This window comes from Mus pahari, chromosome 7 (genome assembly GCF_900095145.1).
Source record: "Mus pahari chromosome 7, PAHARI_EIJ_v1.1, whole genome shotgun sequence".
NCBI lineage: Eukaryota > Metazoa > Chordata > Mammalia > Rodentia > Muridae > Mus > Mus pahari.
Window position 1 is genome coordinate 65,794,670 of NC_034596.1, and position 15,535 is coordinate 65,810,204.

Here is a 15,535-nt window from a genome sequence, read left to right on the forward strand (position 1 = left end):
GGCACTGTGTCCACATAAGCCAATCTAAAGTAGAGTTGTCAGGGGACTGAGGCTAGACAACATCCCAGTGTCTGAGAAGAGAAGGAAGAAGCACTATGATGGGCCAGGGAGAAAGGAAAGCGAGAGGGAGAAGGGAGGGAGGGAGAGAAGAAGACAAGAAACAATATCCAGCAAACTGGGGCTTGGGGGACCTATCGGGTTTTAGGAACTCAGGAACAATCTGGGTTCACAAGGAAATAGGTCTCTGTCTAAATGCACTGTAGTAGTGACTCGGGGCCTCTGAGTGGTAGGCAGGAAGCACCTGAGACAGATGACACCTGCATGTGGTCAGAGGAGATGCCTCAAGATGGGACATGTGTGAGGCTGGTCACTGTGCATGTCTGCCAGTGTAGAGCAGACAGGGCAGAAAGAAAGAGGAATTTCCTCCGTGCTCCCCCCCTGCACACCTCCCAGTACCTGGATTTGCTGTACCATGGTGCGGAGCTGCACCAGGAACTCCTTGGCTTCCTTGGCTCTGTCGGACAATCCATTCAGCGCCTGGGACAGCTGGCTCTGTGGAGAGAGGAAGGAAAGCTTGAGCTGCCATTATACAGAGCCATGTGGGGGTTCAGAGGAACAGGCTCCCAAACTCAGGAGCCATTAGCTTGCCTTGGATCCTCTTGTTTGGGGTTAGGCCTATGAGGTAACTGTGGGGGGTGGGTTCTGGTAGCCAGGCAGGCAGTGCTTCCCTGGGCCTCTGAGCATTTTCTTTTCTGAAGCAGTGGATGTTCCTTGCCACTAGCCCCTTACTGCGTTAGCTAATCATTTGCTTCATTTGTTAGGCATAAAAAATCCTATTGACAGTTCTTAGTCCAAAGGCTCATTGGTTTGGGGAGTGGGGAGTGCAGGGCAGAAATAATGAAGTTGCTCTAGTGCAGGATGAAGAAGGAAGGGTTGGGACCTGGTGTGATGCTCCGGGGGCCACAAACATGTTAACCACAAAGCAAAAGGTCAGGAGGGCATTCCACCTGACCAAGGTCCTCGTCCTTCTCCCAAGTGCACAAGGTCGACTCTCTTCCTAACTCCTACTGAAGAGGTCAGCTCAGGAACTCTGGGAAATTCCACCTGACCCCTCCCCTCCTGGAAGAGAAAGCTCATAGAGCACATAGGCACCCCTCCCCTCTGGAAGGGAGAGGCTAATTACATTCCTCAGACCAAAGGGTATACCAACCGGGATACCAACCAACCGACCAACTGCTGACCACCTGCAGATAAGGGAAGCCCAGAGCATGTAGACACATTCCTCAGAGCAGAAGAGACTGTAGTCCACACCCCTGCAGATAAGGAAAGCCCTTGTTACCTCATTCCCTAAGGACCAATCAGTTTAAAAGTCACACTGTTCTGCCAATCACATTGTGCCTAGTGGCTGCTGCTCTATTCTACCCCTGAAAACTGTATAAAAAAAACTGGCCGAAGGAGCTGTCCAAGGTGGCCGCCTCTGTTCCAGGTGCAGGATGACCTCTTGCTTTTGCATTGATCCTTAGCATTGTTCACTGGAGGAGTCACCCGTAAGCTAAGGCTCATCAAAGACTGACACTACACCACCAGACTGCCTGGCATCGTGTGCACTGCTTCACAGACTCGGCGTCAGCGTCTGCTGAGACAGCCAACGGCCAAACCGCTGATCAGTGGGGCCTAGGTGAAGGTCTACCAGGAAAGGAGGGTCTAGGAAAGCTGTCGTGGGGCAACTTCTCCTCTCCGTTTTCTGACTTTGAGGCAGATCGATAACTTCCGAAGAGGAGGTCAGTGCAGTAAGGATGGAGGGCTGAGGACTCTGGGTTCTGTGTCAGTATCTCAAGACTCTCACTCTGTGCTTCCTGTTGGGAAGAACAAACTGCTACTTCAGTTCCGTGCTGAGGCTTCCATTCCTCGAAGCCATTAGCAAGATATTTAGATTCAAGATACCTTCTCCTAGCAGGCTGGGCAGACCCTCTGTCCCTCAGGTGACACAGACCTTTCTTATCCCTCCTCCTTCCTGTGCTTTCTTCAAAGTCCAAAACCCATTCATCTCCTCAGCCAGTCAATGCCTCACTTCTCCTTTCAGTAAAAAGACAAAAACCTCAAAATGGTATCTCTTGGTCCTGGGATTTTTTCTCTTATATTTGTCTTATTAAATATGAAATGGGTCATTTTCTTTAAAACATGCAGGCCAAATGCTAGGTGGGAGTCATATAGGAGGGTAGAAAGAAAACAGGATTAGAAGGGGTTAAATTCTGACCCTGCCCTTTGCTAAGTGGCCCTGAGAAAGCCACCTTTGTCTGAATTACTCCAATGGGGGTTGAGGGAAAGAGCATTGAAATAATACTTTGTGTTTGGGCTCTTGTGAATACAGGGCAATGCTTAAGGGAGCATTCATTATGTCCCATTTCATAGATGCTGCCAATGACTGGCTGTTTAAGGATTATACATAGTTCTGCCTCCTGCATGAAATGAGAATTCTACTTCTTCTTGAGTGTGGGCATTGCATGAGTCACCATATTTAAAGGTCAGGACTCTGTTAATGTAGGTACATCCTTAATAAATGTTGGGTGGTTTTAATCCATGTTTACTCTCTTCATTCTTGGTCACATAAACACTGGATGATGCGGGATTCAAAGGACAGACGCCTCGAATAAGCTCTGCTGGAAAACATCTTTGTTCACCTTTCCTTGGCTGTGTGTTCCGACCTCCAGAGGGCTTGCCAGGACAACCAAATGAAAGAGCATAGTGGGTCCACCATTGTGAAGGGGCCATTCATCGCTTTGCCACCATAGCTTAGTGGTGTCATTTGGGAGTAAATTTTTTTTCCTTAAGAACCGCTTCCTAGATCCCAGGAAATAGAAGAAGAAAGGGGTTCTCCTCTTGAAAGCACAGCCATAAAGTGAGAGGCTGATTCTAAAGGCGAGTTTGGTTTTCACTGTTATCCTTAGAACGCCTGTTTCTCCATCTCCCCCAAGTGGGTGAAAGTTCGCTGGCTACAGAGACCATTTTCCTGTCTCCTTAGTGTATGTACTTAGAAGTTTGGGAGAAGGAGTCAAGTTCATCTGGCTACGCACACATTAAGCTACCTGATTTCTTACATCTCAACCTTAAAATGTATCATGTGTGTGAAATGTATATTATTATATAAAGTCATAAGGATTTAATGACTGGCTAGTCTGGGAACAACTCAGTGGGCAAGGTACTTGCTGGACAGGCATGCATTCAACATCTTCAGAAAGCCAGGCTCAGTGGCGCATGTCTGTAATCTCAGTGCAAAAAAAGCCAGAGATCGGAGGAATCCTGAGGCTTGCTGGTAACCTTGCCAAAAGTGATGAGCTGTAGGTTCAGTGAAAGACCCTGTTTCAAAATACAAGATGGGATATGACTGAGGAATTCACATCTGGCCTCTACATGCATTTATGTGTGCACACCCACATGTACAAGTGCACACACCCACTCAACACAAATAGGTACAAATACCCTCCACACGAGTCTTTTAAATATTATTTAGTAGCAGACAAAGAACTCTGTCTTCATTTAGGATCTAATATGTCAGAGCACTAAATAAACTGCAAAATAAAATAAAATAAAATAAAATTTTCTCCAGATTCAGTCTTTTTCTGTGTTTGTGTTGGAGGCTGGGTGGCTTCCACCTGGCTAATAATTATTTTGATATTTGATAAACAGCTACGTTAGAAGAGAGAGATCTATAAACCTTTCTCAAGCTTTGTCCACTTGCAGAATTCAGCAGCAGACAGTGAAAAGCACAGGTAGCTATTTACCAGCCGAAAATGCTGTATCATAGGATTTAGATGTACTGTTTTTATAGGTTAACTTCCTGGGCGCATTTGGAAGCCATAGTTGGTTCAGCATTATTACTTATTGATCTGGTTTCCTTAAAACATTTTAATTCTAGCTCATGCTAGCAGAGGTGCTCCGTATTCAGAACCGCAGAGCAGTGCTATGAATTTTCTGCCTGTGCACTGAAGGTACCAGCCCATGATGTGAGTTCGCCTCTCAGCATTCTTGGCTGGAGATAGTCTTGAGAAGGGTATGGTTCTTGAGAGGGAGAGGGGTAGGGTTCTAAAGGCTGCTTATAATTTTGGATCTCTTGGATATTTGTTTTCTAACTTGAGGTGGTTTCTGAGAGTGAAGGACAGCGTGATGACAAGGCAGCCACAGACCCCCTGATGGATTTCTTGGCTCAGGACATACTTGGAAGAAGCAAGGCCTCCCTTCCCTCCTGGCTTGCCTTTCCCTGGTCATATGGGCTGATTGGGTGTGAGTGTGAAATGTTTTCATATGTGTTAGTGTGTCAGAGGGGTGGGAGGCTCTTGGCTTTGGGGGAAGTTGTAATGATAATTTTGACGTTTTGGTTTCTTTGAAAAAAAAAAACACAGAAATATAAGAATGTGTTTTCATTTTAATTCCAGGTGTGGGACAAGGAGCTGCTTTAGATTGTTCACAGGGGCTGACTATGATTTGTCTCATGCTCTAACATGGGTGTGATTTTGCCAGCTGCAGATAGTGTCTGCAAGTCTCCCAGAGGTGGGGTGGGTTGTTGGTTGTTGGCAGTTATGGGCAAAGAAGAAGCAACAAGAGGAGGAGGAGGAGGAGGAGGAAGACAAAGTGGAGAAAGAAGAGGAGGAAGAAATTAGATATCCTGATGACAAAGATTAAACTTGCCTCAAGGAACTCGATGCCCCTAGTCGGCAGCTAGTAGTCTAATGATAACATTGTCCCCTTTCTGACCCCTGACTTTATTCAGGGTTCTCTTTCCGTTCTCTATCTTCTCTCTTATCTAGTGTAAGGTTGTTGAAAGGGTAGAAGAAAGAAGAACCCACAAAGTAGCAAACACTAGCTAAGGAAGCAACTGTCACAGAGGTCTTGTTGCTAGGGAACAGTAAACAAATCTTACCACGTTTATTGTGAATCTGATTCTGAACCATGTGTAGATCTAGGGATTATATGTTATATACAAACTTACCCCAGAGATTATATATTATATATGAACTTCTCCCATTGTCTTTACTACGTTTCCTGTTTCTGTGATTAAAAACAAGCAAACAAACAAACACCCTGACACCAATGACCTCTTCTAAGAGAAAGTTTATTTTGGCTCTCAGTTTGAAGGCACAGTACATCAGAGGTCAAGGTGATACCAGTTCAAAGCGATTGGTTATACTGCACCGCATTAACGATGCAGAGAGCAGTGAGTGCCTCTACTCAGCCAGCTTTCTCTTTAAATTAAAAAAGTAAAAAGTATTCTCTCTCTCTCTCTCTCTGTCTGTCTGTCTCTCTGTCTCTGTCTCTGTCTCTCTCTCTCTCTCTCTGTGTGTGTGTGTGTGTGTGTGCACATATGGGCACATGTGCCATGGTGGCACACACGAAGGTTAGAGAACAACTTCGTGGAGTGTGTTCTCTCCCTCCGTCTTTCTGTGGATTCTGGGGCTTGAACTCTGGCTTCCAGGCTTCCAGAGCACTTTACCCACTAAGCCATCTCACCAGCCCATGTCCCCCCTTTTATACATTTTAGAGCCCCACCCAGGGTATCTGTGCAGACCACTATTTTTTGTGCCTTCTCACTATGGTTAACCTATCAAGTTCATCCTCTAGGGTGTTCCTGGAGGCTGGTGAGCCAGGTAATTGCAGATCCTGTCCAGTTCACAATCAACACTGAACCTCATACCCAGCTTCATTGCTAATTTGGTTGTGACAAAGATCGTCTTCTTGGCCAAACTTTAATAGGGCTCCCTGGAACTCCATTTCCATTAGACCTCAGCTTTGGTCTTAGGACTTGGACTAGCACAACTGTGTCATACTCCTATGATGAGCCCCACGCCCATTAACTGTCTCTTCCTACTTTTTACAGTTTTTTTGTTTACCTTGGTTATATTGCACTCCTGTTCACCCCATCTGCTCCCCTCTTCTCTCCCTCTAACACCATCCTTTAGTCACGTTGGTGCATATGAAAGTTTGACTTAATACTTGCTAGGCTGTTTTCTCTGTTGCAAGGACAGACATATCCTTTAATTTCTAGTTTTGTTTATTGTTGGCAGTTGTTAACCCCGGCTGCGATCCAGGAAGATCCTGCAGTTCTTGGGTGATGAGCGCCCCTTCTTGAAGACACCTGAAGCATGTAATAGATCCCTCAGAGAGACGTAGCTTCACATCAAGCCTTCACTTTTCTCAGACATTACATGAGGCTAACCATGTTTATTATGAATCTGACCCTGACCCATGCATGGAATAGATAGATGGAAGGTGTTTAACCTGATATACCCTTACACATAATCTCCTGTCCTTATTATGCTATACCTGCATACATAAACATACAACAAAAGCTAGTGAATGCATGCTACCATTTTCTTCCCCTTCTTCAACAATTCATATCCAAGTGTGCCAACTTTTTCTCATTTTTAAGCCATAAAAATGTATCAGAAGGTTACTGTTCTATCAGACAGTAACAACCAAATCAGATAGATAGGGCATTGGGGACCAATATAGTACTAGCATTAAATAGACACACTTTAAAATGAGACAGACCAGCATTTGAATTCCAGCATTTTTCTAGTTGTGTGATCATGGGCACATTTATAACTGTAGTGCACAATGAGATGCTCTGCCCAGAATTCTCTCCTAGTGGCTATGCATCCTCAGAGCTGCTGAGAGCACTGGATGCTAACAGACTGCACTAGGAATTGCTCTTATGTGGAGGGAACTGTTGTGATAAAGGCTGTCTCCCATCCATGGGTATTCCAATGCCAAAGGACTATCATAACTGCAGAATTCCTGTAGACTGGGTGAGGTCACTACAGGTCAACTCCCAACTCGGCCCAAATCTGGTTGCTTCAGTTCCTTGAAGATGGAGATGCCAAGAGTGCTAAACTATTATCCACACCTAGGAAACTGTGTAAGCTTCAGACTCCTTGCCTTCTACAAGAAGACAATAACTGTAAGTGTATCAAAACAGTATGACCAGGACAACAGGAAGGGAGGCTTGGAAGACACTTCCAACATTGCTGGGGACATCAGAGCCCGTTACATCCCCTTCCTGTTACAAGGATAATATGAAACACACATACAGAAATCACTCGGACCACATCTCTCTATTTGGGCTTTAGTCAACTATAGTTCTTTAAATACTGAGGTATGTTATGGGTCTTTTGTCACATGATCTGCAGTACCTTCTGGAGAGTCCTGCCCCATTGTTATCCTTGGTCATGTGACTTTTGTTACCCTCAGGATACATTTTTTTTTTAGCAGCTCTTCATCTTTGACATACAAATCAGTGTTGTATTGATAAACCAGCTCTCGAAAATTACTTTGATTTGTAGCTGTTGCCAATTTTTATATGATTTTAATAGAGCTGACTTTAAAACATGACACCACTGGAGTTGGCAAGAGATGTTTTTGAGTTGCAAGTTGGTATAGGACAGTTGAGCTTACATTGGACTTATCTGAGAGCTTCAGAGTGAAGGATGTGTGGTCCAGAACCTCAGACTGCCTGACACACAATATGAAGAGGACATGGACTTCATTTGGTAGGGCACTGCAATGTTGGAGACTGAAACAGAACTAACTCAGAAAGCAATTATTCTTTTTTATGGTTTATGAACTTAACCAATGTCTATGATGTAAGACCATGGCAGATAGTAACATGTGTTAGGAAAAAAACACACAAAAAATAACTAGGCTTGATAGCATAAGATCTTAATCCTTGCTACTCAAGTTCAAGGTCAATTTGGAATATACAATAAACAGGGTGAGCCTGGGCAAATTAGTGAGACCCTTTCTCAAAAGAATAAATAAAAATGAGGCCTGGGTTCAATGATAGGATGCTTGTCTAACATACTTGAAACCCTAGGATCAATCCTCAGTACCACAATACCATGCACACACACACACACTCATACACACACACACACATGCACACACACTAATATACACATATATACACACACACAGGCACAGACACACACACAGACACATAGACACACAGACACATGGACAGACAGACAGACACACAAATATACACATACAAACACACATATACACACAAACACACACCCATACACACAAGAACACATATACATACACAGACACAGACACACACACAGCCACATAGACAGACAGACAGACAGACAGACAGACAGACAGACACACACACACACACACACACACACACACACACACNACACACACACACACACACACACACACACACACACACACACACGGCTTGGGTGATGAAGCACAGCTGCCCAGTCCTTGGGAGGCAGAGTCAGTAGACTCTAGAGTCTGAAGTCAGACTGGGCCATGTAGCAAGTTCACACCAACCTGAATTACAAAGGGAGACCCTGTTTCCCCAAACCATGAGCTGGGCATATAGCTCAGAAATGGAGTGCTTGCCTAGCGTACACAAGCTTAGGGTTTGATTATAAGCACGGATTGAAAAATGATCATAAATAAAAATAAAAAAATAAAAGTTCTATTTATTTGGATAGTCTAATTACCAGACACAGAGGTAACAGCTTCTCTACCTCTCAGCAAAAGCAAGAAATATTATAAATATTTCCACTTTTCCAGCAAGACACAGCCAGTTTTGTCCAAATTTGAACATTAGGTATACTCTTAGAAGTTACAACCCATCAAATTTTTAGAAATTCCTATGCCCTGAACAACAGGTTCTCAAACTAGACACTTATTTCTACCTGATGGTTTTTTTTTTTTTTTAGTAAGATAAAAGGAGCCAATTCTGGTCTCAGGACACAGTAAAAACAAACTGCCACCTTTGCCCAGAATTTACAGTTCCTTAGGTGAAATTGATTGACTGGTGTCCTTGGCTCCTTGCTTGATGTGCTTGAGACTTCACACAGGGTCTGCTGTGACTGAAGGCAGGAAACTTTATTAGGTGTCAGGGTGCAGGCTGTGATGACAGCATCACTCTGCACAGGACCGGGCAGAGGCACACGAGTCTGTGGATAGTCTAACCAGGAAATGTGTGGTGCCAGGCAGGTGCCATGTATGCACAACTCGGGCTCAGAAAGGTCTTCCTTGGGCTAAGTGGTGAGAAAATCCTGGGTTTTATTGTTCTGGGGAGGAAGTCACCGCCTTTGCATGCACGCTGCCTTCTCCTGTGGAGACTCCTGGCACACACACACATATATACTCAGTCCAACACAAACATACATAAAATAAATTATATAAAACATTAGAATGTAGACTCTCGGTTTTCAAATGTACACTTAAACATTGCCAGTGTGATATTTAATATTTAGTTGGGGGAGAGATAAGCTTGGCCCCAGGCTTCCTAATGATCTTTTCCCGGCTCAGGGGAAAATTCTCATTGGTGATATTTGCAAAGCATTTGGAAGAAGTGCTGGCATGCAGAGGGCTGCCTGAAGCATTTGGTAAGTATGCTCTTTCCCTCCCCCTGGTACTATTCTTAAGGCTGGCTTTGTGAGCTAGCGGTGGTGGCACACATGCCTTTCATCTCAGTTTTCAAATGTACTCTTAACCATTGCCAGTGTGATATTCAGTACTTAGTTGGGGGGAGAGTTAAGCTTTGCCCCAAGCTCCCTAATGACTCAAACAAGGCATCCTGAATTTGGGGTCACATAGAACATCCTGTACTGAAAAGTTAAAACTGACGGAAATTCAACATGGCTAATTGTTTCTTCCCTGGTTGGTTGTCATCTTGGGCAGACTCAGTCTTTGTATCCATAGCAACAAAAGTCTCAGTGGACAGACTGAGGCACCTGGTCCCTGTTTATCTCCTGTGGGTTTCCTTGGCCTCTTTCTAGTTCTCCACTCTGTTTTATTTTTTTTTTAAAGAGTTATTTATTTATTTATTTTATGTATTGAGTACACTGTAGCTGTAAGGATGGTTGTCAGCCTTCATTTGGTTGTTGGGAATTAAATTTTTAGGACCTCTGCTTGCTCTGGTCAGCCCCACTTGTTCCAATCAACTCAGCTCGCTCCAGCCCAAAGAGTTATTTATCATTATACATAATGATAAATTAATACATTATATACTGTAGCTGACTTCAGATGCACCAGAAGAGGGCATCAGATCTCATTATGGGTGGTTGTGAGCCACCATGTGGTTGCTGGGATTTGAACTCAGAACCTTGGGAAGAGCAGTCAGTGCTCTCACCCCCTGGGCCATCTTGCCAGCCCTCTCCACTCTGTTTAAAGTTCCCATCTTTCCCTCTGGTTTCAAGTCTTTGGGTGTGTTATAGCAGAGGCATCCTGATCCTTAGGTAACATCACTCAAGAATCAAAGGGATGCTCCGATTTCTGGGTGCACTTCTCCACACCAAGATGCCAGTTTTCCTTCTGCTGCTGAGACCCAGAAACACTCAAAACCTAGTCTCTTGGCAAATGCTATTTCTGCGAGGCTGAGTGTCTTCCATAAGCACATGATTTTACTTATGCCTAATTGGAAATGTGGTTGTAATCCTTAATCTTGACTGTCAACTTGATGAGATTTAGGATTGCTATGGATACAAATCTCTGGATATGCCTATGAGAGATTATCTAGAGTAAACTGAGGTCAGAAGACCTATCCTGAATAGTGGTACCGTAATAGGCTGAGGTCCCTGATTGAAAGGGGAGAGTACCAGCATTCATCTTTCTGTGCTTCCTGACTGTGGACACAGTGTGACCAGCACCTCCTGCCCTGGCCTCCAAGTGGTCCCCTTTACCTGAGCAGTGTCCCTTGGGTCTTCAAGTTGGGTCTTACAACAAATCTTTCCTCCCTTAGGTTGTATTTGTCAGCAGTTTTATCACACTGATGAGAAAAGTAACTCCAGCAGAGGTGATTCTTCAGGGGAGCAGGAGATCTAGACTCCAGAGTGAGCAATGCCATAACACAGACCATCTCTGCACACACCTTCACCCCAGTCTACTCTTCAGAGCGGGACAAACATGATAAGGCCTGTGACACACACGAGCCCCTCTTGGCCATATCGTGATGCCACTCGTTTGTAAGGAAAGCATGTGGACACATGTGGTTCATTCCTGTCTTCCACTATGAGTCTGAGACATTTGCTTCTTTGGTATCAATGGCAAAGCACACACACTTCTTCTCTGATAACCCTAACACTGCATCTAAAAAGCTCAAACACAAAGCAAGGCCATCATTCTCAGCACGGCTCTCCCTCTTAATACTGTTTCACAAGCAAATTCAAACACAACCTTATTCTAACAGCTGACAAACTTTGGGGTATCTTAGCTAGTGTCTACATTAGATTTACATTTTGCCTTACCAGGACTGATAGCTTTCCCAGGATCCAGGATTTGCAGGCCAATTTCTATCTATAATAGCATGAAAAGGGATGATCAATATTGCCCATGGAAATGAATTTAACTGCGGCTGATTTTTTTCATTCTCTGCTCAAAAATATCTTTATCAGCCTGTCTCTGTGCAAGTGAACTGCAGCTCTATCCTAGTGAAAATAGGAATGGTTTCCATGACAACTGTTTTTTCTCAGTGAGGTAGAATCTAAGGTTTGATTCCCACAGAAATACATCTTGCCACGGGACCTGGCTGATCTTATAAGTGACTAAATAACTGTGATAATTTCCTAAGAAGAGCCTGCAACAGGGCACACAAGCAGGGACAGGTAGCTTGAGGTGACGGATGGCTGGACCTACCCCTGAGGTCACACAGAGAAAGAGGCCTGATGTGTTGGCTAGACAGCACTCTCTTCTGGGACCTAGATGAAAACCTGGCCCTCTCGGGAATAGCAGGAATTGTTCAATCCAATAGAGAGAAGGGCTTTGATCTAAGGACATGTTACCTATAACCTGCCTTTCCTCCTCTTTCCTTGAAAAGAAGAGGTTTTCAGAGCTATTCTGAATGTGGCCAGGATACAAGAATTTCTAATTATCTGCTGCTCAGTTAAGGGTATAAGTTACTACCGTACATTTACCTCCATTCCTCCTCCTTAGCAACCCTGTTATTTTATTATATTACTTTAAAAATGTATCAAAACATCTCAGATTTTTAATCGAATTAAAAGTTGAACATGATAAGTGTTTTAAATAGTATTTTATAAATACACTTGCCAATAACACTCACATAAATGAATAATTTTTACATGAGAGTATACATTTTTAAAAAGCTCTCCATCAAGTAGACTATAATTCACCAAATGAATTCCATGTGGCCTCAAATCCCTGAGGACATGGAGGTTAGGGGTCTCTTCTGAAGAGTGGCCTTCCCCGCTGAAGCAGCAGGCTCCCCAAAGACAGGTGATGCTGTGAGCACAGATTTGAGGAGGGGATGCATGCACAGCTTCAGCTGAGACAACTCCTCACACCTCTGCAGAGGGCAGAGAGAGGCTGTACCAGCCCCCAGCATGGTGGCACATATGCTAAGAGAATGGTTTTAAAAGCCACGGTGTAGTTCCCCCAATACGTAGCCTGTGCTGTTCCCATCCAGCAGAAGATGGTGGTTGCCACTAGTGATAAGTTCCAGTCCCTCCACATGGCATCTTGCTCTGGTCCTCTTAGCCTATCCCTTGGGGCCATCTCTACTTCTCCATCAAATACACATTATCCTTTCAGAGAAATTTATTCACATTAAATTTTTATCCAAACCAAAGATTGCCCTTTTAAATCTTTCATTTCTGATTGTCAAATGAGACCGTAGTTCAAAGGACTTCCAAGTGCAGGAACAATGTTGGTGAGGAAAGGAGGGGGTCTTGAAGCCACTTTAATGTCACTGCAGGTTAAAAGGCAAACCCGAGTTAGTCTTGTAGGATGAAGGCTTTTTTTTTTTCTCTCCTCTGGGCATCTTCCTCTTTGGGGTAGCAATATTCCTCTAGGCCATTGGCAGCCTGGCCCTACCAGAAATGGTAGAGAGACTGATGTCCCCATGCCATGCATTGTCCCCAGGACACCAAGCATGGTCTGCTTTGTTGCTGTTGGCTACTCCCCATATCCAGATCTGGTCCTAGCATTTTCTGCATGAACCATGAACAGGGGGCTGGCCTTCTCACCTCCTGCCTTTAACCTTGGCTTCTTTCCAATGCAGGTGTGTGTGTGTGTGTGTGTGTGTGTGTGTGTGTGTGTGTGTGTACGCGCTCACATGTCTGTATGTGCTCATGCACCCCACAATCCACCATCCCAGTCTTAAAACATTAAAGGACTAGGTGTGCATCATTTGGTAGTCAAACACTTGCCTATTATGTTCCAGGCCCTGTTTATAATCTCTGGAAATGCAAAACTAAACATAACAGGGCATTGTCTAAGCCTGTAGTTAACAATACCTTGCTTAAATGAAGCCCTGACGCATAAAATTGCATCTTCTGTCATGCGAGAGAGCTAGCTTACTACCTAGAAGGCTAGGTAGTGTTAATGCAAAACAAACAACAACAGCAGCAGCAAAGAAACCCAAACCAGCAACAAGAAAAAACAAAAACACAGCTTTCATCTTAGAGGGAACAGGGATAATTTATTCTGTAGCCATTCTGACTGATTATGGCCCAGGGACACAGATTTAGGTTATCCTTAATTCCACTTTACATGGAAGTGGTTTCATGAGCCTGTATCTAGTTTTGCAGAACAAAGAAAGTGATAAACCAAGGCAAGTCTAAAATGCACTGGGAGCACATAAGGGAGAATTACAGCAGGTTGGGGGGGATGTTCTTCCACAGGCCTAAGACTCAATCTGATGACAGCTTTGGGGTTGGTAGAAGCCAGGGGGTCTGTTGAGTTAGTAGGTTCCAAAAGGTCTTTCTCGATTAGTGACAGGATGTCAGTTCTGACACAGAAGTGGGCAAGGGATGGCTATTGGGAGGGTGTTGAACTAGCCCAGAACAAGGTGGACGTTGGACACGAAACGTCCCCATGTCTCTGTAACACTGAGGTTGTAATCTATCCGTCTCTACAGACACAGTGCTTTCTCCTTCACTCTCCCCTGGGGTCCGATGCTGAAGAACCAGAGGAGAAAGGAGATTGGTGACGCAGAAGCTTCATAGGAAACTTGCTGGGGGGGGGGAGGATACTATACCAGGTGCATGTGAGTGCCTGTGCGCACACACACATGCATGTATTTGTGCACACACATTCCTGTGAGTGTGTTCAGTCCCATGAAAAAGACCTGAGTCTGCAAGTCTTTTTTTTTTTTTTTATCATATCACCACCCTCTAGGGTCCAGCTGGTGCTTGTGGCTTTCAGCTTTCTCTAACTCTCCTCCACACCACACCCATCTTTCCTGCTTGCCCATGCAGCCACCCTGCAGCCAGCAAGCTTGCAAGATAACATATAAGGACATTATAGAGACTGCAAACAGTTCCACGCACAGTGGCATAAAGGAACTCCTTGTAAGCCCATCTACCCGTATCCCTCTCTCTCCATCTTTTCATCCATTCATTTATATCTTTTAGTCATTTCAGTTCTTTGACTGAACTCTACCTGATAGAGAAGGACAAGACAGCCTGAAAAACTCCAATAGTTGGCCCCACACCCAGGAGTATGTGGGTAGCACAAATCAGACGTGATGGGTTATTTGAAAGAAATAAAAGGAGACATGATGTTGGTGGGAGGTAGAAAGGTGGAGGTGGATTTGGAAAGAGTTAAGGGAAGAGTCATGGGTAAATATGATCAAAATACATTGTATGAGAGTCTAAAGGAATTAATAAAATATTATGCACTTTTTAAAGGGATGTGGAAACCATCTAATTCTAGAATAAGCAACTTGAGTCTCCTTTGATGGCAAAGAACACCATGTATATAAATAATCAAAGCATAAAATTCACCAAGGTACCACTTCACACCCACTAGGACGAAGACAACAAAGGAGGCAGGCAGGAAGAAATGTCAAGTGATAAGATGCAGTTAGAAGGCTTGATCCTTGCTGGCAAGTGTGTAAGATGGATGGTACAGCTTTACGGAAAAGGGTGTGGTGCTATTCGGGGAACTAGAGCTACAGTGACTTAGCAACCCACTCCTAAGTTTCCCCAGGGAAATAAAAACATATAGCCACATGAAGGTCTTTAAGGCAATCCAAGTGACCACAGTGATGAACAAGTCTGTAGACTGGAATGATCTACAGTCAAGAAGGAGGTACCCATACATACAGCGACATGGCCGAGTAGACAAAGCAAGATGAAGAAGGTCACAGGTCCCCTGGTGTAGTGGCTATTCCTGGTTGTCAACTTGACTATATTTGGAATGAACTACAATCCAGAATTGGAAGGCTCACCAGTGACCCTAATCTGGAGGCTGGTAGATAGAAGTTTCTGATCTAGATCTTGGGGCACAGTGGCTATGAATTCCAGAATATTAAGACAGAGAGATCTCCGAGTTCAAGGGATTAAAGGTGTGGTAGCACACACCTTTAATCTGGGCTACACCTTCTGCTGGAGCTGATCTGAATCTTGGTATGGAGATCTTGAGGCATAGTGGCTACAGGGAGATCTCAAGGTCATCTGGGATTAAAGGTGTGGTGGCACACCTTTAATACATGCATGTTAATATGTGGCACACACCTTTAATCTAGGCTACACCTTCTGCTGGAGAC

General features: G+C 44.2%; 1 protein-coding gene across 7 annotated transcripts in view; it reads right to left on the reverse strand.

Annotated features, from left to right (window-relative positions):
* Positions 1-15,535, reverse strand: part of Trim9 (tripartite motif containing 9) — a 103,174-nt gene that overhangs the window by 48,622 nt on the left and 39,017 nt on the right. For all 7 annotated transcript variants that reach the window (XM_021201958.2, XM_021201957.2, XM_021201955.2 and 4 more), the window contains exon 2: positions 457-552. In XM_021201958.2, coding sequence (XP_021057617.1) covers positions 457-552 — 96 coding nt within the window. The remainder of the gene's footprint in view (positions 1-456; positions 553-15,535) is intronic.